Consider the following 25,058-nt stretch of genomic DNA (forward strand, 5'->3'; position numbering starts at 1 on the left):
CCAAGGTCTTACCTGGTAGAGCTCCTCCTTGGTCACGTAAGGCTTGCCCTCAGAGCTGAGGGCCCGGAAAGCGCTCTCAATCTCTTCACTGGACTTGACATTCTCTGTTTCGCGGCTGATCATGAAAGCCATGTATTCTTGCAGGGAGACATGGCCATCCCTATGGAGGCAGTACAGTGAGCAAGGAGGGCAGAGGGAGGCTGAAACTGTGTCCACTGTCCCTTCAGCTTACCTGTTGGGATCAACAGTGTCCAGGATTGCCTCAAACTCGGGGTCAGGCTCTCCTTCCTCCACCATTGGCAGGTCGTAGCCCAGGGAACGAAGACAGGATTTGAATTCCTGATGGTTCAGCCGGCCAGACTTGTCCTTGTCAAAGTGCCTGCAGCACAGAGCCCAGCTCAGCACAAGGTCCCTGCCTCCCATCCACCCTCAGCCAAGGTCCCTGGGCCATACTCACTTGAACATCATGCTGAATTCCTTGAGGGCCTCCTCGGTCACTCCTGTTGTGTTCCTAGAAGGAGGACAGAGCTAGGGAGCAGGCCTTCCCTGCACAAATGGCGTGTTCTCCCCTCCTGTGCCAGTCCCGCGCTGACAGCTGCACTCTGGGCTGGCCTGGGCCCCCCACCCTGGTACCTGGCCTGGATCTGCTGCTCCAGGTTGTGCTGCATGCGCATGCCCAGCTGGTCCAGCTGGTCCCACTGCTGGGCCAGGCCCACAGTGCTGTGCTCAGTGTACTTGTTGTCCAGAATGAGGGCTTCCTCCATGGCAGCCCCCAGGTCCTCAATTTTCTTCAGCTGACTTCTCATGGCTCGAATCTCCTGGTGCTTGCGCTGCCGGGGGCGGGGGACAAAACAGTGTGAGACAGGGACCCCCCAGAACCCAGCCGAGGAAAGGAGGAGCGGGAAGTGGTAGGGAAGGAAAAAATCTTCATAACACAACTGCAGAGGTGCCAGTGAGGATGCAGTGTGTACATGAGGCCTCTTGGCCTCTTCACTGGAGTTCGGTTACAGCAGCTAGCAGACTGTCTCTGAAAGAAGCCCAAAGGCTGTCTAAGTCAAGGGAGAAAATTGGCCTTGGCAGCTTCAGGTTGAGTGGCTGCCGGGCTGGGGGTCTCTGCGGTGGCCAAAGCCCTTTGGGACACTCACTTTGGTAGCTTCAAGCTGAGATTCCAGAGTTCCTGACTCTTCCACCATGCAGGACCTAAACACAGAAGCACAGTGAGCAGGGCTCCAATGCAGTACACCAGTGCCCACATTTAACTCTTCCTCCTGGTACAAAGTGCCCACAGCCTGAGGAAACAACCCATCTGGTGTTGGGCACCCCTTCTAACAGGCCTGGGAAAGGGCAGGTCCCATTTCTTTTTAGAGACACATGGGCCAGGGGCTTCTCAGCTCTTAAAAGATCACTCAGGAACTAGAAATCACCCATAGGAACAGAGCAGCTTCAGGCCTGACAGCCTGCACCAGCAGGAGGCCAAGAACCCTTGGGACTGTAAGGACAATCAAGAGACTGACAGTCCCCTTAGGATAGATACTGAGGGAAAAGCCACATTCTAAGAGACAGCATGGCCAATAAGATAGCTAAGTGGGTGTGCTGCAGGCTGGTTCCAGCTGAGGACAGCTGTGCTAGAACTCTGGATTTGGCCTCCTTTTGAAGACCATTTTCTGAGGAGCCTGCTTCTCTCCAAGATGTAAGTGTGAGCACAAAGAAGGTTCCCAGTGAACAAAGACATCAAACGAGCAGGGTCACGTGCAGGGACAGGTTCACACAGTGCACACAGCCCCGTCTCCTCTGCACCCATGTCTATCCCAGTCTACCCTTGTAGCGTCAGTGAGCCAGGAAGAACTCTAAAACCTACCCAGGTTCAAAGTGCTTTAGCAAGGCAAGGCACCAGGCTTCCTCCTACCCCAGCAGTTGAGACTCATAGGCAAGCCCCATCCCCCAGGAAAAGGGAGCCCCAGGGACTGGGGCAGGAGGCAGGGCCAGTGCATTGGAGGGGGACAGACCCTCCTCCCAAGTGGCTAGGGTATAGGTTAGAAGCAGAGCCGCCTGGGATTCCAGAGTGCATTGGTAAAACCACAGTGAGGGAAGAAGAGAAATAAGAGGAGAAGAACCTTCCAGACAGATCATCCCCAACTTCATACTGATAGACACGAATGACCCGACGATATGCTATGCTATTCAAAGAAAAGAAACCAAATGAATATACCAAAGGAAGGCGAGGCAAGAGCATATCGAGACAGACATGTGCCACAAGCTGGCAGCCTGGCATCGGGTGGGAACCATGGGTAGCTCAGGGGCATTGGGCCAGGTGGGACAAGGCTTGGGAGGAGCCACAGGTGAGGAAGCATGGCACTGCACAGAAACAAGACCAAGAGCAGCAGACAGCATAGCATGGGGAAGCCTTTGGGGCTCAGGCCAGATGCTGCAACCCTTCCCGCCTTGCAAAGCCTCTTACAAGCTGACTGGTCTGGGCAGATTTCTGTGGTCACTACCCTTCCATGCCTGACTTTCCCCTCTGCAGAACCTTGTGGGCTCTAGTTAAGCCTTAGTCATGGACAGTCAGTGAGATGGCCTGGGTACAGGCTCCTTCTGGGACTGGGAGATAGCCCTGCTCCTCCCGGGGACTCCTCCAAGCCCTGTCTCCACACCACATTGTAACACTGGACATTCTACCTTTTGCTAGGGTGAACAATTCTGGTTACCCTCCCCAGGGGAAGATAGGGTCACCTCAGCCCTAAGGGGGCTGCAGAGCTTCCTTCAACTGAACTCAGCCCAAGCTCCTATCACAGCTATCCAGCCTCATATGCCCACTGACTATTGGGGCTTAATGCAAATCCTTCTGGTCACAATGGGAAAATAGGCCAAAAGGGAAGTTTCATCTAATCCTGGCGAACAGGCATGGACAGGGGCTCTAGCTTTAGACTTCTGACTCTGGCTTCCTCTCATGGTTACATATCCTGCTTTGAAAGAGGGGAAGTGACTCCCCCAAAGACCACGGGTTCTTCTAGCAGGGACAAAGGGCATGGACAAGGTGGGCAGGAGGCCCATCCTTTGCAAGCCAGGCCACTGGGGACAAGGGACACAGGGACAAGCACACAAGACACCACCACACCATGAGCCCGGAGAAAGAAGGCAATATTAACCCGTCGAGGAGATACGTTCTGTGGAGGTCCAGGCAGTCAGGAGCCACGGGAGTGTCCACATACAGCAGCAATCAGAACAGGATGGAGGAGAAAGAAAACCAACAGAACATCAGTATACTCTGCCCCTGACATGTGCCAGCTCAGTCTCTGCCAGCCCTGCCTGCCTGAGCCCTGAGTAGGTCTACCTCACTTGGGACAGCTGCTAACATCTCAGTGGAAATGAATCATGCAGAGTAGCCCAACCAGATTATGCCAGCCTTCTTAGTCCAAGCAGTCCTCCCCACCACTCCATCTTCTGGGGTGAGACAGGGTCTTGCTACAGCCTCCAATGGCACAGAATATGTAAACCACACTAGACTCAAGCTCATGTCCATCCTCCTGTGCACTGGGATGACAGATGCAAACTGTACCTGGTTGAGGCACTAGTTTGTTTTTTTTTTTTTTTGAGAAAGGGTTTCTCTGTGTAGCCCTGGCTGTCCTGGAGCTCACTGTGTAGACCAGGCTGGCCTCAAACTTAAGAGATTCAACTGCTTCTGTCTCCTGAGTGCTGGGATTAAAGGCGTGTGCCGCCGCCGCTGCCATCACCACCACCTGGCTTAGTTACCAGGTTTTAAACAGGCTGTGTGTCCCTGAGCAGAAGGGGGTGGATGTTCTCTGGGGGCCCCACGGCAGGCACCTGGTCTCCTGGATCCACTGGTGGAAGGCATTGGCGTGCTGGGCAAACTCCTGGCGCAGCTTGTCATTCTCCTCCTGCCGCCGCTGCTCCTTCTGCAGCTCCAGTTCCCGCTCCTGAGAAAAGGCAGGCAGGTGCTGCTACCTTCTGCGGGTCCCGAGAGCTGGCCTCACACGGGCTCAGCATAAACGTGGCTCTCCCCTGGGGAAATGCCAGTGGGACTTCAAAGTGGAGAGGGGCAGAAGTCCTACTAAAGCTGACCCATGAGCAGCAGCCTGGAGGCAGGGAGCAGGCTGCTGAGTGACTTGCCCGCTAGGTGCACCTTAATGATCTTCTGCAGGTTCCTCCAGGTCTCCTCCAGGGCCTCCATGGTGAACCAGGTGTAGGGGTTGGAGGCCACCCGGAAGCTCTTGATCTGGCGGTCCAGCTCAGCTAGCTGGTTGAAGTCTGCCTGTGCAGAGCTGAGGGAGGAGCGGAAGGCATCGTGAGCCTCTCGAAGGGCTTTGATTTCTTCCAGAGAGTTGCAGCGCACTGGGTCCGTCAGGTCCTCTTCTGCATTCTCAAACCAGCTGTTGAAGGCCGATGCCTTTTTAGCAAAGGTCAGGAAGAGGTCCTCGACCTAGAAGTAGAGGGGCAGAGTCAGTGTGGCTATGTATGTGGGTGGGGTAGTTCTTGGACTCAGAGTGAGGCCTGCTGGGATTCTGGCTCTCTGCCCCATCTCAAAATCTTCCCCACTTGTCCTCTGCCCGGTGCCCTTCAGTACAAGCTGTGCTAATCCTGGGATGGTCAAAGGATAAATTCACCAGGACAAGTTCAAGGGCTCCATGTGCCTCCATTTCCACTGAGTCCATGCTCATGCTTAGCTCCTCTGGGCTGAGGTCACTTCCTCAACGGATGACGGCACAGCATGGCAGAAGCAAATGGGGCCTTACTGTCCCTTCCACTGGTCCAGTTGAATATTAATCACCCTTACCTTTCGGAAATGACTCTGGGCCTCCAGCAACTTCTTCTTCCGGGTAGCTGAGTTGGCCAACAGCTGGGTCCATCTCTTCATGAGGGAGGCATGTCGGGCCTCGATGGCCTTAGACTGAATATGTTTGGCGGCTAGCAGCTGGTCTTTGAGTGCAGTGATATTGGCAATGCCCTCCTGCTGGAAGGCCTGCAGGCCAGCATCAAAGGTCTCCTGCAGAGAGGAGTCACAAGTCAGTTGCATGTACTGCAGAGAGCCTAATATGCCTCAGCTCCACCTCCTGCTGACATTCAGTCATACCTGCCTATGTTCCTACTTGCCTTAGACCACAAATTGTGGCAATGGCCTCCTCTTCAGTTCCTGGCCATAAATAAACCCTTCCATTCCAGCATTCAAGCTCTGGGCATGGCTATGTATGGCGTTGGCTCCTCAGACATAGCAGATTGTTCACATGTGACCACTTTCAGTTTACTGTATGTAACTGGGTCCAGGAAGGCCTGTCCCCAGACCCCGCCTGCTGAAGGCCGACAGGTACCTGTGTCTGAACCCTGCCAGCCTATCATGCTGCTGCCCGGATGCCTGATCTGCATTTACTCTACCCCTCTGGAAGCTCTGAGGCCCAGGACCAGAAGTGTTTATTGTTGACTGACCTCGGCCACACATACATGAGGCCATCGAAGACCTAAAGGAAGGACACCAGCCTTCCCCTAGAAGAACTATTCAGGAGGCTAACTAACCTGCTTGGTGAGCAGAGTTTGGACAGAAGACAGATCTCGACCATAGTCATCAGTTTTCAAGCTGTTCTCCTTCTCACCTGCGAAACAAAGCATGAAGACTGTCCCAGCCCTCAGAGAACAGATGGACTAAGAGAAAGCAAGCCACAGACAGGATGGAGGCATGTTCACTTTCAATTCCAAAGTTGCCAGCAGCCTTCCTGAACTCAGTGGCTGCCTGCTCCTTATAACCCACCCTGCCTCAACTGGGCGTGGAGGGGTTTTGGGGTCACATGGCTCTGACACCAGAATCTAGTTCCATTTAACCAGGAGCTAGATGGCACCTTGGCCAGGCAGCTAGTGGGCACTTCTGATATGGCCTGACCCTTAGCTGAGCCTACTAGTACTTGGGTCTCTGTGCTGCTTGTGTCCAGGTTTGCAGGCCCTTGTTTGGTGAACTTCATGCCAGGTTAGTAGAGGCACTGCGGTGGCAACACTGACTTCAGGATGTCTCATCTTATTGGGCTACCAGGTCTGTCCTGCAGCAGACTCTCTGAGCCCATGTCCTATCGGTTTCTTCCCTGACGCAGAAACCCAACTGTGTGGTGACACACCCCGTGGTTCTGCCATCTTCTTAGTCTAGGAGAGTTAGAAGCTTTGGGTCTTGCTGAACCCACTCACCAATCCAGGACTCCACCACATCAGCCTTCCAGTTGAACTGAAGGAAGGCTGAGTTCTCATCTAGCTTTGCTTTTCTCTGAGCTGCTGCTTTCTCCAGATCAGACACCTTCCCGTTCAGACCCTTCATTTTTGAAGAGATGTTCTCCTCATGATGATTGTTCTAGGCCAAGAGAAAAAACACAAATGAAGTTTGCCACCAGCTGCAGTCACCTGTCTGTGGCAGGTTCCCAGCATCCGACTGTTCAATTTGTGTCACATTGGCTTATTTGCTCCTGACCAGTGCTGGGTGAAGCTTCCTAAGGATGACACCAAGACAAGTCTCAGGGTGAAGACCGGGACCAGCAATCTAATCCCAGGATTCAGTGCTACAGGGAGCACGAGAAAGAGGTGGACAGCATGAGTTCAGTGAGTCACCAGTGTTTCTGAAAGGAAAATCACCAAATATTCAAACACTATACAGCCAAAGAATGGCTCCAACCCTTGTGTGTGAAGACAGTAACTCTGGGAGTGTTTGGATGCTATGGACACAAAAGATGGTGAAACCGCAACACCAGTTTCAATTCCAGTCAGAGAGAAAAGAGAAATGTGGTAAAGAAGGGAGAATTTGCCCAGAACAAAGCACTACAGAACCCAGCCACCTCAGCAATTTGGAGCAGACGGCATATTCTAAGGGTGAGACTCAGCAAGGCATCGAGCTTCTCACTCTCCTAGGCCAGGAGCCCTAGGGGTCTGGGTATGACTCCAGCTTCATGCTGTCGTCTACTGATCATGGTCAGGAGAAAAAGCTCTCTATGGAACAAACCTGGACACCTAAGTATTTCTGCCACACAGATGACAGGCAAAGGTTCCATCAATTGGGGCACCAGCCCAGTCCCAAACCCCAATTCTCTACATGGCAGTTACTGAATAGAAGCTTTGTGACAAGCCCTCACCACACTTGTGCTGCACCTCATAACTGATCCTGCACAACCTGGGCCTAGGGCTGCAGTGGAGGGCCTGGACACTCTCCACTGCTTTCGAAGTACTGAGACTTTTTGTTCTTTCTCTGGAAAAGAGTGACCAGTAAACTAAACCATCCGTACTGTAATAGGTCTCACATAACCCACGGAGTTACACAACCCTACTAAGCAGACATTTCATCCTTAGCTCTACACATTTGAGAGGAAAAGGCTGGAAGGCCAAACACTAAAATCTCAATGAGCCAGGCTTGGTGGTACACAGTGCAATCCTAGCACCTGGGAGGCAGAGGTAAGAGGATCAGGAGTTCAAGGTCATCCTTGGCTTTAGAACAAGTTGGAAGCCAGCCTAGACTACAAGAGACCCTGTTTCAATATAAAATAAAAAATCTAGAACAGCCATTTCTGAGTGGTGGCTTTCTGGGTGATTCCTAAGTGATGTTTTTAGACAGAGTTACTATGCAGCCAAAGTTAGGCTCAAACTCACTGTAGGAATACACCACTGTGCCATGTGGTTTCTACTTAATACATTTATTCTATTATCTCAATAGCAACCTTTATCACCAAGAAATAAAGGAACAGGTGACTGGAGGGCTCCAGAACCCACACAGTGGCTCACAACTGCTTGTAATACCAGTTCCAAGGGCATCTGATGCCCTCTTGTGGCCTCTGTGGACACTGCACACATATAGTACAGACACACACACATATAAAAAATAAAATCTTTAAAAAGAAGTAGAGAGATGGTTCAGTGGTTTAAGAGCACTGACTGTTTTTCTACAGGCCCAAGGTTCAATTCCCAGCACCTACCTACATGGTGGCTCACAACCATCAGTAACTCCAGTTGTAAGGGATCCAATACACTCTTCTGATGTCCTTGGGCAATGTATAAATGTGGTGCACAGACATACATGAAGGCAAAACCATACACATAAAAAAACAAAAAAGAAATGAAGGAATAGCATTCTGGAAGTCCTACTGTCAGAAAAGAACCAACAAGATAGCCCTCCTCACTTAAGGCCCAAAGCTGGTTGCCCAAGGAAGAGTGGGCTAACTCAAAAGCAGTATTTTTTTTTTTTTTTAATTTATTTAACTTTATTTTATGTGCATTGGTGTGAAGGTATCAGATCCCCTAGAGGTGTGAGCTACCATGTGAGTGTTGGGAATTGAACCCGGGTCCTCTGGAAGATCAGCTAGTACTCTTAACTGCTGAGCCATCTCTCCAGCCTCTCAAAAGCAACTCTTTCCTGCTATAGGAAACATGGCACAGGAGTACTGACAATCTCTAAGACCTTAGCATGGTGTACTTTGGGCTGAGAACAAGGGTCTTTCTGGGGTCCAGGCTCACCTTCTTAATGAGGTCTTGTCCATTAGTACAGACATCATTCACCCGATCCTTGTGGACAGTGAAGTCTGTCTCAAAAGCTTCGTGTTTCTTCAGCAAGCCCTAGAGAAAGCAGTGAGGTCAGCCACTGGTGCACTATTAAGATACGCTATGTCTCAGACAGAGTGACACAAGCTATGAGCCCTGTCCCCACTCTCTGCTCCAGGGGAGCACCATTAGCATGGCACATGGGTGTCGAGGAGTTAGGAGGGAGAACAGGCTGCAGGGGAAGCTGCAGCCCAGGAAGGAGGAAGGTCTGCAGAACCACCTAGTTTAGGTTGTAAGAATGGACAGAAAGCTGGAAGTGAGCACCCAACAACACTTCTATGCATAACCACAGGGACTCAGTCTTATGTCTAGCTACCTAATGACTGGAGAACAACATTCCTCTTCTTGTTTCTAGGGACCAAACACACCCTGGGGGAGGCCACTGAATTTATCCTAACACATGGACTGCCCACTGTAAGGAGAGTGGCTCAAGGCAATGCAAACTGCTTCCTTCCACACTGGCTGGCTGGTACTCAGGAAGGTGTGACCATGGTGATGTGTGACCTCTCCTATCCCATGACTAGGCTGCCTTGGAGCCAGCTCTGAGAACAGTACAGTCTTTAATACTCTGTTGTTTCTGCCTTTGCCTCTCTGAACAAAGTGAGGAAGCTCATCTAGCCGAGAGCAGAATGAGGGTTGTGGAAGGCTGAACAAGACAATCTGTGATCACAGCCATGGAGATCTTCCAGCTCAGTCAGTTTTTCCCTGGAAACAGTGGAGAGATTACACACCCACCAACACAAGTCAGTTTCAGGTGGCTGTTAGACAGCAACTGTTAACCAACTGAAGTGGCTATGGAGTGAGCTTAACTCTTAGGCCATGAACATGGGAAAAAAAGGACATTAAGGGGGGCTGGGGATTTAGCTCAGTGGTAGAGCGCTTGTCTGGTAAGCACAAGGCCCTGGGTTCGATCCTCTGCTCAAAAAAAAAAAAAAAAAAAAAAAAAAAAAAGGCACAGAGGAATGGCAGAGAAAAGAGTGGACACGGAGGTGCTATGTGGAAACAAGCGTAGAGTAAAAGTGTGGTCCTGGAAGCAGCAAGGACTTTTCTTAAGGAGGTGCGATGGAAACATGGCCCGCCCACACTACACTTCAGACTGCGATCTAGTACACTATCACTGCTTAAGCATTTGCTTAGCTTTACTGACCTGGATGGCAGCAAGAGTGTCTCCATAATCTTCACTGGCCACCAGAGTCATTTTCTCGTTGATCCAAGCCTCTTCCTCTTCCACATTGGCTACGAACTGCTGGTACTCCAAGGACTCCTCCAGCCGCTGGCCCCTTATTAAGGAATAGGGGAGGGAAATTATTAGTATGCACTTAAAGTATGCATGAAGAGGGCTGGAGTTATAGCTGGGTGGTACTGGTGTTTGACTAGTGTGTCTAAGAGCTCGGGTTCCCTCCCCATCTCAGGTTCAATCACCAGCACCAAAACAAACAAACAAACAAACAAACAAACAAATAAATAATAAAAAAGAGCTCTCTCCTTTGGATAAAATATTCTAAAATATCCACAAAGGAATGTGTCTTTGTGTAAAACATGGTTTAGCCTTCTAAGGGACACAAGGCAGACAGTACTCTTCAAACAGGAAGCTCTGGAGTTGACTGCTGGGTCAGACTCCTCACAGGGCAGGAACAGGTCAGAACGGCTCTGGAGCAAGCTAGAATTCGACACCTGAGGGAAGAGCCTGGGAGCTGGCAGGAGGGCCAGGTCTTCCGGGAGAGCTCCTTGCCTGCCTGCTCACCTTGCAGCTGCTAGCTGCTTCAGCTCCTTCCAGTGCTCCACAAACTGAGCGAGACGCTGCTGGATCTCCTCCTGCCCGATGGTGTTGTCATCAGAGAGCTTCTTCCCAGTGTCCAGCACGCCCTGACAGGTGAGAACAAGAGGCAGCACTAGAGGGCGGGCAAGGGCCTAGATCCAGGGGCCTGTGGCTCAAGCTGTCAGGAAGTCTCAACATCACATTCCCAATCATCTCTTCAGGCTACACCTGCTGGGCACAGCTTCAGTCCCAGCACTCGGGAAGCAGAAGCAGGTGATGACCTCAGAGTGTGAGGTCAGCCTGGTCTACATAGGGAGCTCCATACCAGCCAAGGTTCCACAGAGAAACCCTGACTCAAAAAAACAACAGTGCTTGCTGCTGCTTCATGGCTGGGGCTGAGTCATCACAATCACAAAATTGCAGAGTTAAGATCTGAGGACTCTGCCCTTCCTCATGGCCCTGTTCTCTCAGCAGAAGACAAGCACTCACCTGAATGGCCGGTTCATGGGCAGCCAGCTCGGCTTCTAGCCGTTTGTGTTTCTTCCTCAGGTTCTGAACACCTGTAAGGTCTCGGCCATAGTCCTCAGAGCTAACTAGCAGCTTCTTCTCCCTGAAATGCAGAGGCAGTATGGTCATGTCCATGGAGTGTGGTAGTTCAGCCACTAACCCTGGCATCCTCCAACCTCTGCCATTTTCTTCATAAAATCCCTTTTCATTTCCTGGGAATAGAAGCCACTGTTTCCCAAAATCATAGATCTAGAATTGTCTCTGACCACGGCTCATCTAAATGTCAGGAGAATACAGAGGGACTGGCCCTGCCCCGAGGAGAGGAGCATCACTGGTGGTGTACTATTAACTCTACTTACTTATGTGTCACATATAGAGAAACAGAAATGTGTCCTTAAGCCAGGTGTGGTGGTTCACACCTTTAATCCTAGCACTTGGGAGGCAGAGGTAGGTGAATTTCTATAAAATTCAAGTCTAGTCTGATCTATACAGTGAGTTCCAGGCCAGCCTGGTCTACATAGTGAGTTCTAGGACAGCGAGGGCTACACAGAAAGACTCTCTCTCAAAAAAACAAAACAAAACAAAAAAACCCAAACCAAAACAAAAAGCAAGAAAAAACAAAACAAAACAACTTCCTTGGGACCCAAAAGGCAGGGTCTACTGTGACATCATGGTTACCATCACCACAGCTTAACTGCTGCTCACTACTGTACAGTAGACGAGAGGTTGGGAGTTTGGCAAGATCCCTAAACTGTGCCCTTACGTCACACTTCCCTGCCACCCCAACAGATCAAGAAAGCCTGAAACTCCTCCAGGCAGCCCTAGACACTGAGCACACAACTTCAGGGCACATACTTGATCCAGGACTCTTCATCATCCATGTCTCGGAAGAACTGGTGTAGGCGATGGGACTCGCTCAGCTTTGCTCTTCGGGAGGCTGCCATGTTCTTGATCTTCTGGAAGCGTGCATTGATGGTGTCCCGCTTCTCTTTCACTTGGGAGGTGTCAAAGGCACTGCTGGTCATCAGACTGTCAGCCTGGCTGTTCAGGTCCTTTAGACGATCCTGGGCAGGGACACAAGAGAGGGATCAGAAACTTGGTGCCCAAAGACAGCTCCCTGAAAACAGCACTCATTAATTTCCCACTGGGCTGTGCAGCCTCATACATCAGGGTGTGCTGTGTGGACCCTTGCAGCTCTGTAAGACCAAACTATTCTGATAACGACACTAAGACTCGGTTCTGTCACCATGTGGACATGTGTGCTGAAGGTGGGAAGGATGCAGAATGCAGTGCATGGCTGCAGCAGAAACCACTTTCTGCCACCTCTTCTGTTTGGCAGTGGCCTTCATCTCCTTATCCGTTCGTATTTTGATGCTAGAGATCGAGTCTTGTGTGGGATAAGCATACGTCACCATATACTTTGAAAGGAGCAAAAGTTAACTTTGTTTTCTTTGAGACAGGGTCTCATCATGTTGACCAGGCTGGCCTGGAACTCAGAGACCCACTTGCCTCTGTCTCCTGAGTGCTGGGATTAAAGATGTGTGCCACAGCAAATTTAGTTTAATTAAACATCTTAGGTCTACAAGATGGCTCAGAGGATGACAGGTTCATCCATGGTAGGAGGGATTGACTCCTTCAAGATATCCTCTGAATGTACGTACTTCCCCCACCCACCACAACAAATAATAAACATAATGTAAAAATGCCCACGTTTTACCTTAAAGAAGAACTCTAAGGCAAAGTATGGGCATTCAGCCTTGAATCTTTAATAGCGACTCTGTCAAAAATGGTAAAGTGATGTTGGGGTTCAGCCTGTGACCCCAGCAGCTAAGAGACTAAGACAGGAGGTCTGTCACAACAGCAGAGCCAGCCTGTGCTGTATGGCGTGTTCCAGGCCATGCTATGCTGCAGTGTGAGACCCAGTTTCAACTGTGCCTATGCTGCCCCTCAAAAAGACAAGCGAGTTTGTCCCTTGACGGGAACAGAATTCAATTGTTAATGATAAAATTCAAACTTTTTGAACAAAATTAGAATTTTGGAAAATTTTTACCTGGTATCCCAGAGTTTTTCTGATGAGACTAACAAGGTTTTGGTATCACATATGAAATGGGTCAAAATATTTAGAACTAACATGTTTAACTCAGAGGAACAACATTTCCTAACTGAGCCAGATATGTGACAGAATCACAAGTAGATAATAATTAATCCATTCCAAGCCCAGGATAGACCAAGGATACAGAATACAAGAACAGTTTTTGACACAGTTCATTGTGAAAAACTAATTTCAGTTACAAAACTGTTACCAATTGCAGATGCTAGTGTAGAAGCAGAGAAAAATTCTTTATAGTCTGAATCAAATTCCTCCTCCTTTTCCTTCAGCCTAGCTATATGCTGTTAACCCGTCATACATACCACACACAACAAATCAGAATCTTAAACCCCAGATGTCCTGTATAAGATGGCTTAATGGTGGTGGCGCACACCTTTAATCCCAGCACTCGGGAGGCAGAGGCAGGTGGATCTCTGTGAGTTTGAGGCCAGCCTGGGCTACAAAGCGAGTTCCAGGAAAGGCGCAAAGCTACACAGAGAAACCCTGTCTCGGGGGAAATAAAGAAAAAAAGAAAAAAGAAAGATGGCTTAATGGAGATCCGCACAAATGTAACCAACGCCATCCTTCTCACTCATCCCCTTTTATAACAACTGTCACCATTCACAGAAATGCTACTTACCTTATAGAATTACCACTGGAGTTACTTAAAGCCAAAGGTGTGGTGTAAATGCTGTAACCTCAACATTTGCGGGGCAGAAAAATTACTCTAAGTCTGAGGCCATATAGGGCTATATATTGAGAGCCCAATTCAAAAATAAAGAGCTGGGTGTGGTGTGCAGCACACTCCCAGCACTCCAAAGCAGAGCAGGTGGATCTTGTTTGAGACCCGTCAAGGCTATATAGCAATACCTCATCTCAAAACAAAAACAAAAACGAAAACCAACCAACCACCGGGCAGCAGTGGCACATGCCTTAAGAGGCAGGTGGATCTCTGAGTTCAAGGCCAGCCTGGTCTACAGAACAAGTTCCAAGACAGCCAGGCCTACACAGAAAAGCCTTGTCTTGGAAAAATTAACAGAACAAAACAAAACAACCGGGGCTGGAGAGATGGCTCAGCAGTTAAGAGCACTGGCTATTCTTCCAGAGGACCCGAGTTCAATTCCCAGTAACCACATGGCAGTTCACAACTGTCTGTAAATCCAGTTCCAGGGAATCTGACTCCTTCATACAGACATATATGCAGGCAAAATGTCATCACACATAAAATAAATGATAAAAAACAACAATAAAACAACCAAAAAAGCAAACAACAAAAATACACACGCAAAAAAAAAAAAAAAGAGAGAAAAAGAAAATTCCTTTAATTTTATAGCATGGATGGAACCCAGATCCTTGGGCATGACAGGCAACTGCTGGACCACTAAGCTCCATCTCCAGCTAAAAATGCACCTGATTTTCCACAATGATTAGTACTTATAGGTAAGATCTATATAAACCTAGGCTGAGAAAAATTAAGAAACCAGTCCGTATACAAACTGCTGCCTTCCTTGAACAATTCTAGCTCATTTCAAAACTCTGGAGTACTCCGTAGGTCTGTTCTAGTCATCCCACCCTCTCATCTGTTACCCTGCTGACCTCGTGGGCTGATATGTCTGCCTCCAGCAGCTGATGCTTCTTCAGCAAGTTGTTCACAGAGGCCAGGTCTTTGCCATAATCTTCAGATGCCAGGAGAGCTTCCACCTGCAGTTGACAAGACCAAAGGGAATGGTTATTACAGGATGCAGCATAGTGTTCTGCAAAACCCAGGGTGGCCAGGAGCTGCTACAATTTTTTTTTCTTTTTAATTTTGGAAATAAGATCTCTCTATGTATCCCTGGCTTAACCTGAACTTACACAGATCCTTCTGCCTGTCTCCTGAGTGCTGGGATTAAAGGTGTGTGCCAAGGAGTCACAATTCTACCCACTAAGCTACAGCCAATATAACTAAGGAGCCTGCTCAGAGTAGGGACAGAGGCTCAGCCCCACGCCTTCTCTGCAGCAATGAAGCTCCCCAGTGCCAGGACCACAGAGGGAGCAGTGTGCTGAGATGTTCACTGCAGTATGCACTCCAGGGACTCCTGAATGGCAGCCAGACAGGAATTCTGAAGTCACATAAAGATTCTTGGGACTTTCCCATATGCAAATGTTTAGGGAGGATTTTAGTGACATGGGATAATACTCGCCATAAATACTAATAAAAAATGACATTGTGAACTCACATAAAATACACCTCTACAGCAAACAGTTCATGCAAATGCAACCAGACTGGAAAGAGACTCTAAGATGTTCACAGTGGTGGTCTCTAAAATCGCCCTTTTTAGAGCCTGTTGTCCCAATGCCCTATATGTGCCTGGACTCAGACTCCCTTCCCTCTGAAACTTTCAGTTCCATCTTGGTGTAGACTTGTGGGAACTGTCTACCAACCACCCCATCTCCTCCTCTATACACTCCCTTGGGGAGAGGTCTGATACCCAGGATCTTCAAAATCAGTTTTCTGTTCTGAGCCTCTATTAACTCTGTAACAGCAATCTGAACCTATCTCACAACGAGGACTTCTGTTTAAGGTGCTCTGAAGAGGTTCCCTTTTATGATCTGGGGTGGGCTGACAGACCCATTCATTACCCAAATGCTAGAAATTCCCTGATGGTAGGGAACAAGGACCATCGCACATTACCTCAGAGAGCCAGAAATCAAAGTCTTTGATTCCAGTGTTGAAGTTCTGCTGCTTATTGGCCTCTTTTAGCTTCTGGCTCTTCTCAGCTGATTTCTGCACCAGGAACTGCCACTGGTCTGCAAGGGCAGCCAGGCGGGCCTTAAGAAGAGATGGGGGTCACTTGGGATGGGGAAATCTCTGAAGGATCCATTCCTAAGACCCAAATCAGAGACCATCAAAGAGGAAGTGGAAATAATCACAGGAACTGTGTTCTCGAATTCCACAGACTGCAGGTCTTAAGCTGTATTTCAGGTGTAGTACAGTGGATAGTAGCATGCTGCTGGTCTTTCTGGAGATAGTATAGGTCCTTGGACCATACCTTGACAGCGTCCTCACTGCCAGCACAGGCCCCACGCTCGATGAGTGAGTTGCCCATGTCAATGACGCCACGGATCCGGTCAGCATTGGCGTGCAGTTCTGCCTCAAAGGCTTGGTGCTTCTGGTGCTTGCTCTGAAAATATCAAACCACCATTCAGAGGCAGTTCTTGCCAGGCTTGTCATTAAGGCAAAAAGAGATGCTCAGGAGAGAGGGAGTGCTGGGAAGGTAAGAAACAAGTCAAGCATTGGTGTTGACAGAAAGCCACCACAGGTTGTATGGGTGCTATGGTTTGGGGTCTATAGGACCTAAACCTTTAGGCCAGAAAGGGAGATAAACTAGCTCAGGGGCAGTGAGGTAAAAGCCAGTTCTGAACAGCTCACCAGCAGGCTGGGAGCAAAGCCTCAAATTCTGTACTTTTAACATTTTATAGGAGACTGGGATCAATTTTAGTTCTGAATCTAATCATGTGCCCATATCAACCTCTGTCTTTATCCTCCTAGACAGAAGTCCTGACTGGTGACATGTGTGGGCTATCCAACAAAACACTTCTGATGGCTGCAGTGGGTCTTTCTGTTGAGGAAGATTTGGCTTTTCAGGCTTCTATTTGCTATCTGTCATTAATCAAAACACGAGGCTGCTAAAACCCAGTCTATAGGTAGGCTGGATCTTATTTTTGCCAGGAAGAAGAGAGCTGGAATTTCTAAGAATTTGTTAAGGAACAAAAGATAATGAGACACGTTAAGAGCTATGATTGTGAGGATACAGTGGCTGTAACACAATTCTGGGAAAAACACAGGGTGAGAAATAGTCTCAGGGGAGAATGTTATTGGGAAAGGAAACTAAGAGAGAGAAAACAAACAAAAACAAAAAAACCTAAAACCCCAACAAAACAGTTTAGTTGGCCAAGAATTCTGCACCTAATGTTTCATTTCAGAGGCAGTAAGTGTTGCAGGGAGGGACCCTGGCCGCTAAAGCAGCACCAGGACCAACAGGTCTCAGCCACAGATCCTGACAACACAGCCACCTGTGCTCTGCTTTCATCATTGCTGGTCCAAACTGATTCCTCTTCCCAGCTCTGGGACTTTTGAGCCATGTGACAACAGATTATCTCTTTTTGTGATCTCCTGAGAAATGGCTGATTAGATTTGGAAGCACATCTTACTATTCCAGTTCTCTAGGCCAGCACCTCTGGACACCAGCCTGGGTGTGTACTGGATTCACCCCAAGCTAGCCTACTCTGTCCAGGCTACTTGACACCTTGAGCCCAGGAAAACAAAGTCACAGTCTACACATAAAAGCCGATATTCCATTTTCAAAAGCACCCCTTGAAAGAAAGTGGACAACTACTGCCCCCAAACCAAACACTGTACAGAATCTGACTGGATGATGAAGTGGGATGAAGAGTTAGGACTGCCAGCTAATTATAACAGAGAAAGCCACATCTCACAGGGACACTTGCATGGAGGGTGACTGGGGATTAGAATGATGATGGATGAGTAGATACCAGCGGACCACACATGACCACAGTTAACAGTACTCTACAAAGTAGAACATAAACCCCAGAGCTCACAAATCTATAACTCTTAAAAACATATAAAACTTACCAGCAGCTTGGAAAGCTACAAAAACAGATTGAAAGAAGAGTTCAGTACACTGATTTGAACATGTCTCAGCTATTAAAGACTCATTCTGCCATCACACTTCCCCAGGAAATTCACATTTGGGAACAGCACAGGAGCAGGACCCTTAGATACATTAGAGCAGACAAGCTTCTAGCTTCTATGGAGACTAGCAAGGGAACAGCTTTCAAATGGCTCTACCAGTTCAGCAGTGTTGCCCACTGGCCCAGGGACTCTTGCTAAGCTCCGGCAGGGGCGGGTGGTTTTATGTGCATGCTCCTTCACAGATTTGCATTTAACAACTGGACTCTGACACGGGCACTCCAGAACAAGCCCCAATCCACTCACCTGGATGTTGGTGGGGTCCTTATAGGACTCATCACTTGCTGTCTGTAACTTCTCACTGATCCAGGCCTCAATTTCATCCACATCCCGGCTGAACTGCTGAAGGGTTTGAGATTCTCCAAGTTTTGACCTTTTCTCAATCATCTGGGCTTTCAGGCGGCGCCACCTGTGAGTGAAGATCAAATGTGAGTGTTTTTAACCAGAACAGAAGAAGCTGGAGGAGGTGTGGCTTCTCACATGTGGGCATTCATCTTCTCAGAGCTGGTGAAGGCCATCACCATAGGACACCCACCTGTCAAGGACCTCATTGCGACGGTTTGCAATGTCTCCCTTGGCATAGTGGTCGACAGCAATGAGCTGGTCGGCAAAGGCCTGCAGGGCAGCGATCTTTTCCTCCTGAGAACAAACAGACGAAGAGGTCAGGGTGGGCTGGACAAGGTCTGTCAGCCTGCTGGCTTTCAGAGGAGATGGTTACACTTTGGAACTAACTGGTGGCAGGATCGGAACACACCGACACCTTAGAAGCCAGCTTGATTATCATCATTACTAGAGTAGGGTTTAGTTCAAGAGGACTTCAGGTCATACTGAGCTGTACAGGCGCTGGGACACCAGCAGACGCCATAACAAATTAGGCTCATCAAATGACCACTGTTCTGTTTTCAACAAAATGGTTTTCAGGTCACAGTTTTTATCTATTTTGTCGTGTCCCCCTCCCCCCCCAGAGCTGAGGACCGAACCCAGGAGGACCTTGTGCTTGCTACCACTGAGCTAAATCCCCAACCCCTTGTTCTTTGTTTTAATGAATTAACTTATCAAAACATAAATTTTCACCCCTAAAAATATTTATTTTTTGGCTAGGCATGGTGGCACACACCTTTAATCTCAACAGAGGCAGGCTGATCTCTCAGAGTTCAAGGCCTGTACCACAATAGCTATTTCCAGGGTAGCCAGGACTAAACAGAAAAAAAAATCCTGTCTCAAAATACAAAATAGAACAAATCTGAGGGCTGGAGAGGTGGCTTAGCCATTAAGAGCACTTGCTGCTCTTGTAGTGGACCTGGGTTTTGTTCCCAGCAACCATATGGCTGCTCATAATTTATTTATTTATATTTATTTTTTTACCTTTCTAGAGCTTTATTGGGAGAGAAAGGGGGGGAGAGGGAGGGGGAGGGGGAGAGAGAGAGAGAGGGGGAGAGACAGAGTGGAGAGAAGAGAGAGGAAAGAGAAAAGGGTTCATAATTTATTTTTAATTATGGGTATGTGTTCATGCTTATGTAAGTAGGTACATATAAACGTTGAATGTAGGTGCCTGCAGAGAGACGCATCAGATCCCCTAGAGCGAGAGTTACACACACTTGTGAACCACCTGATGAAGGGGCTGGGAATTGAAATCAAGTGCTTTCCGAGAGTAGTACATAGGTGATCTTAACCACTCAGTTAGGTATCTAGTCCAACATAATGTTTATTTTTTGAAGTTGGTATGAAAATTTTAGTTGTGCTAATTTTTTTTTTTTTTTTTTTTTTTGCAGTACTGGAGACTGAATCCAGGACCCTATAGCCTACTAGGTAGTAATCTAACACATAGCTATACCTGCCACCTGAATAGCATTTTTTGTTTTGGAGACAGGGTCTGACTATATAGCCCTGGCTAACCTGGAATATTCTATGTAGCCCAGGCTGGCCTTGAACTTCAGAGCTCCACCTGCATCTGACTCCTGAATAACAATATTAACAAGGCTATTAGTAGCATCTAACTAATACAACCAAGTCAGTAACTTTTTTTAACCTAGTCACTATGATAGGACTGCCACCAAATTGACTCAGGTCAAATCCAGACTAGGACCTCATGGTCAGGGCCCACCTGGACATTGATAGCTTTGTCAAAGTCTTCATGTTTTTTGATTAGAGCCTCCACACTGTCCAGCGAGTCTCCTTTGTCTTCTGTGTTTAGGAAGGCCTCCCGGGCTGCCATCCAGTTCTCTGCTTGCTCACAGTCCCGATGGAACAGCTAGAGAGTGGACAGGCAGATGTGAAGAAAAATATGGCCATTGGCAAGAAACGTCTGATGAGAACTCAAATGCACACACCTGCAACTCCAAGCAGTGGTCCAGCATCATTCTGCGCTGAACCCAGGCCTTCTCTAGGTCTGTACGCTCCTGCTCAAGAATATCAAGTTTCTCCTTGATCTCTGGGCTGGCATAGTGCCCATGAGCCAACAGCTGTTGCCCAAACTGCTCAAATGCCTGGAAAGTGCCAGCCCTGGCATCAATTTCTGTCCGGTGTTCCTGCCAAGAGGAGAGAAGTGATGAGGTAACTTGCAGAAGATGCCGACACTCGTATCAACCACTGGCTCCCAAGAGGGGAGGAATAAAGCCACTAAGCCAGCAGGTCCTACCTGGTGTCGTTCCAGCAAAGCCTCAGCTCCAGTGACATCCTTGGCTAGCTCATCTGAAGATACCAACCCTCGTATCCCATTGATCCAAGACATGAGGTCCCTAGAAACCAGATCCATACAGGAACACCCATTACAGTATCTGCCAATAAGCAGGCCTTCTGCCCAGGAAATGGCTGCATCATTTCTGCCTCAGAAGGTTTAATATTATTAATTTTTTAAACTGTCAAAGCTATTTTCATTTATTTATTTTTATTTTGTGTGCATTGGTGTTTTGCCGTGGGTGTCAGGTTGCCTGGAACTGGAGTCACAGATGGTTGTGAGCTGCCATGTGGGTGCTGGGAATTGACCTAGGTCCTCTGGAAGAGCAGTCAGTGCTCATAGCCACTGAGCATCTCTCCAGCCCCCGAGGGTTCTTTTAGGTTAACCTAGTCATATATTGAACAGGGCTGGGTCTTATAGCCTCTTGTTTGTGTTACCAATAAAAAAGAAGGCAGCAGGCGCTGGTGGCACACGCCTTTGATCCTAGCACTTGGGAGGGCAAAGCCACATGGATCTCTGTGAGTTCGAGGCCAGCCTGGTCTACAGAGCGAGATCCAGGACAGGCACCAAACCACATGGAGAAACCCTGTCTCCAAAAACAAAAAAAAAAAAAAAAAAAAAAAAGGGACTCCTTCTCCTGGGCCTAGTGGGGTATGTGTAGTTCTTACCCATCATCAAGCAACACATCTCTTCGCAATAGATGGAGATCATTACAGAAAAACATAACCCGTTAAAATGCAGTCATAAAGCCCAGCCCTAAGGGACACATCCACAACACAACTCCTGCACTTCAGGCTCGGGACTGTTGCAGAAGAGAGGCAGAAAGACCGTAAGAGCCAGAGGAGCGGAGTCCTCTGTGAGACTGTCTCCTAGAAACATCAGAAGTCACACCAGTAAGTCTTAGCAAAGTGGCCGCCTAAACATCTAAACATCCCAAAGAAAGACATGTTCATGTGGAAAGAGAAGTTTTCAAGACTTCAACACTAAATAAAGAAACACAGGCCAGGCAGTGGTGGCCCACACCTCAGGAGACAGAGGCAGACAGTTTGAGGCCAGCCTGGTCTACAGAGTAAGTTCCAGGACAGCCAGAGCTACACAGAGAAACCCTGTCTCAAACCAAACCACACCACACCACAGGTAACTACAGAATGCTGAGGTGGGAGAAACAGTCTTCCCAGGGAAGAGCACAACAGCAACACCAAGTGGTCAGCCCTGAAAACATATGAAAAAGCAACATTGTACAGACTGAGCAGGTTGTATTTAGGAATGTATGTATGTGTGTGTATGTACGTATACACACACATACACACAGAAAGAAGGGAGAGAGGAAAGGAGGGAGAGAGGGAGAGAGGGAGGGAGGGACGGAAGGAGGGAGAAAACGAGAAAGAGGCCATGAATTTGAAAGACAGCAAAAGGAATCCATAGGAGGACCTGCAGGAAAGGTAGAAATGATGTATTTGTATTATAATGTCCAAAAGTAAAAGAAGGGTCGGGGATTTATCTCAGTGGTAGAGTGCTTGCCTAGCAAGCGCAAGGCCCTGGGGGTTCGATCCTCAGCTCAAAAAAAAAAAAAAAAAAAAAAAACATTTCTTTTATGAAAGGAGAGCTTGACATGGTGGTGCACATCTTTTATCGCAGCACGCAGAAGCAGATGGTCTCTGAGTTCCAGTTCCTAGTATACAGAGCAAGTTCTAAGACCAGGACTACATAGAGAATCCCTGCCCAAACCCAAAAAATAAAAATAAATAAATAAAAACAAATAAACAAGCTTTTGGAAGAAAAAACCAAAACAACAACAATGGTGGGAAAAAACAAACAAACAAACAAACAAAAAACCCACACCGGGACACTGGGTGGCACAGAGGACACAGGTTTAGTTCCCAGCACCCTCATGGTAGCTCACAATCATTGGTCTCCACCTTCAGTTCCAGGGGATTTGGCATCCTCTTCTGATCCCCTCAGAGACCAGGCACACAAGTGGTACAGACATACATACAAGTAAAACACCCATACATGGGGGGGGCGGGGGCGGGGCGGAGATTGCTTACTGCTCCTGTTTCTCCCCCCCCCTTTTTTAAAATAAAGATTTGCTTATTTTAATTTTGTGTGTATGTCTGCATACTATGCACAAACCAGAAGGTGTGGGATCCCTTGGATCTGGAATTACAGATGTTTGTGAGGCATCATGTGGGTGATGGAAACTGAACTTGGGTCTACAGTGCTCTTAACTGCTGAGTCATCTCTAGCCCTAAGTAATGCACTTGTAAAGGACCCAAGTTTATTTTCTAGTATTTACATTAGGTAGCTCACAACGACCCGTAACTTCAGCTTCAGAGAGGTTCAACTCCCTCTTCTGGCCTCTTCAGGTACCTGCATTCATAAGCACGTATCCACCCCCTACCCCACATGCCATCAAAAAACCTAAAGTATTTTATAAAAAGCCAAAAATAAACAAAACAAACAATCCCTGAACTCTTCAGAGGAAAAGTGAATGACTGAGGACTGGAGAGATGCCTCAATGGGTAAGTGTACTTCCTGCTTTTTCAGGGGACCCAAGCCTGGAAAGTGGAGTGGTACCATCTGCTGGCTCCCATCCAAGCAGAGGGAATGTCTGAGACCACACAAATGCTAGGCATGCTGTCCATCACCCACTCAGAGAAGTATCACATAGACATTAAAAACAGAAGCACTAGATCATGGTAAGACACCTAGATTACACCCTAAAAAATGAAAGACAACAAATGGTGTAGAGATATTGCTCCAGGCTGATGGATCCTGGATCAAAAAGAATCCCTAGACTCCTAGTTATGAAATCTTTTTATTTTTGGGGCTGAGGCTTGAACTCAAGGGCCTTGCGCTTGCCAGGCGAGCGCTCTACCACTGAGCTAAATCCTCAACCCTTAGTTATGAAATTTATATTGGAGACAACCAAAAAAATATAAGTATGAGTTTAGATTTTTTTTTCAAGACAGGGTTTCACTGCGTAACGGCCTTGGCTGTCCTGGAACTCACTCTGTAGACCAGGCTGTCTTCAAACTCAAGAGATCCACCTGCCTCTGCCTCCTGAGATTAAAGGTGTGTGCCACCATCACCCAGTGGGTTTAGCTATCATTAATGAATTCATGACAGGGGAGATAAGTATAATGCTGGGAGCTACAATCTATTGTTGTTCAGAAAACAAAAGACCCTGTAATTAATGAGTGTCACAAAATTAACTGGTAACTGCAGGCAACAGTACAACAGTTGACTCTGTATGACTCAACTTCTCTGTGACACTACTTTAAATCAAAAAGGCTGGTAGGAAAGAGTAAGTGTATCTATATTAAGTGAAATATAAAGAAGAAAACAGTTAGCAAGGTGATGTGGACCTGAGTGTACATGCATATACCCACAGTGCAGAGATTGAAGATTTCTGGTACTTGATAGTTAGAATATTCTATAGTAAGTGGTTTTTTTTTTTTTTTCCTTCCGAGACAGGGTTTCTCTGTGTAGTTTTGCGCCTTTCCTAGAACTCGCTTTGTAGCCCAAGCCGGCCTTGAACTCACAGAGATCCTCCTGCCTCTGCCTCCTGAGTGCTGGGGTTAAAGGCGTGCGCTTAAGTGGCTGTTTTTAAAGTCAAATTGACAATTACAAAGATCTCGAGTGTCACTCGGCATGCTGTTGGAACGAGAGCGGCTCACACATCAGAGTGTCTGCTTTCTGGCTGGGAACTGTTTGGGAAGAATTAGGGAGTGTGGGCTAGCTAGAGGTGTGTCACTGGGGCTAGCTCCACAAGCCCCTCCATTCCCAGTCAGTTCTCAAGACGTGAGCTCTCAGCTATGGCTTCAATGCCATACCTGCTGTCAGGCTCCCCCTACCATGACGATTATAGACTCGTAATTCTCTGAAACCGTGAGCCCCAAATAAACAGTGTTTTACATAAGTTGACTTGGTCATGGTGTCCTATCACAGAAACAGAAACATAATTAAGACAATTGGTTTTTACCGGAAATCACTAAGGAAGCGCTGCAGGTCATGGGAGTCACCCAATTTAGCCTTGCGCTGGTCTGCACGCTTCCCTAGGCTGGTCCAGGCCTGGTTTAACTCCGTGCACTTTTCTTTTAAGTCCTCTGCAGATTCAGGGTGGGACTGGATGAGGCGCTGGGCTGTCTCCCCAAGGGAATTCACCTATAGGCAAAGAGTGCTAAGAATGTCCAGAGAAACAGCTGTGCTCAGCAGAGTTTAGGCCTCAACTTCCCCCAAGCATCGCTTACCTTGTCGCCCAGAGCTGCAAGGTCTCTCTCAAAGCCCTCATGCTTGCGTTGCAGGGCTTGGACACTGGCTAGATCATGGCCGTAATTGTCTGTGTTCAAGGCCTGGTTCTTTTCTTCAATCCACTCTTTGGTTTCATCAGCATCTCTGCAGTAGGACATATGGTGAATCCCAAGCATTATGGCCTTTGGCCCAGGGCAGTCAGAGGAAACCTCTTGTGCTGGCACTTGTGTGTCTGTCACAATTATACACATCTACTCTCAGTAGGATTAACTAGCATCCACTGTGTCTTTTGTTTGTTTGTTTTGTTTTTTTTAAGTATTTTTTAAAATTTTATTTATTTATTATACAGTGTCCTGCCTGCATGTGTCCCTGCAGGCCAGAAGAGAGCACCAGATCTCATTACAGATGGCTGTGAGCCACCATGTGGTTGCTGGGAATTGAACTCAGG

The 25,058-nt window shown here is 47.9% G+C and overlaps 1 protein-coding gene across 1 annotated transcript in view; it reads right to left on the reverse strand.

Moving 5' to 3' along the window:
* Positions 1–25,058, reverse strand: part of Sptan1 (spectrin alpha, non-erythrocytic 1) — an 87,244-nt gene that overhangs the window by 622 nt on the left and 61,564 nt on the right. The window contains exons 30-57 of the mRNA XM_036183326.1: positions 24,610–24,754; positions 24,342–24,523; positions 20,318–20,417; positions 20,010–20,207; positions 19,784–19,930; positions 18,215–18,318; positions 17,926–18,088; positions 17,563–17,577; positions 15,959–16,090; positions 15,601–15,738; positions 14,523–14,627; positions 11,693–11,901; positions 10,820–10,940; positions 10,316–10,437; positions 9,719–9,851; positions 8,488–8,586; positions 6,184–6,343; positions 5,527–5,603; positions 4,793–5,002; positions 4,142–4,438; positions 3,823–3,935; positions 3,147–3,164; positions 2,115–2,177; positions 1,146–1,200; positions 634–830; positions 458–511; positions 233–379; positions 13–160 (exon numbers count right to left, since the gene is read on the reverse strand). Coding sequence (XP_036039219.1) covers positions 13–160; positions 233–379; positions 458–511; positions 634–830; positions 1,146–1,200; positions 2,115–2,177; positions 3,147–3,164; positions 3,823–3,935; positions 4,142–4,438; positions 4,793–5,002; positions 5,527–5,603; positions 6,184–6,343; positions 8,488–8,586; positions 9,719–9,851; positions 10,316–10,437; positions 10,820–10,940; positions 11,693–11,901; positions 14,523–14,627; positions 15,601–15,738; positions 15,959–16,090; positions 17,563–17,577; positions 17,926–18,088; positions 18,215–18,318; positions 19,784–19,930; positions 20,010–20,207; positions 20,318–20,417; positions 24,342–24,523; positions 24,610–24,754 — 3,652 coding nt within the window. The remainder of the gene's footprint in view (positions 1–12; positions 161–232; positions 380–457; positions 512–633; positions 831–1,145; positions 1,201–2,114; positions 2,178–3,146; positions 3,165–3,822; positions 3,936–4,141; positions 4,439–4,792; positions 5,003–5,526; positions 5,604–6,183; positions 6,344–8,487; positions 8,587–9,718; positions 9,852–10,315; positions 10,438–10,819; positions 10,941–11,692; positions 11,902–14,522; positions 14,628–15,600; positions 15,739–15,958; positions 16,091–17,562; positions 17,578–17,925; positions 18,089–18,214; positions 18,319–19,783; positions 19,931–20,009; positions 20,208–20,317; positions 20,418–24,341; positions 24,524–24,609; positions 24,755–25,058) is intronic.

The sequence above is a fragment of the Onychomys torridus genome, chromosome 4 (genome assembly GCF_903995425.1).
Source record: "Onychomys torridus chromosome 4, mOncTor1.1, whole genome shotgun sequence".
In the NCBI taxonomy this organism is placed as follows: Eukaryota; Metazoa; Chordata; class Mammalia; order Rodentia; family Cricetidae; genus Onychomys; species Onychomys torridus.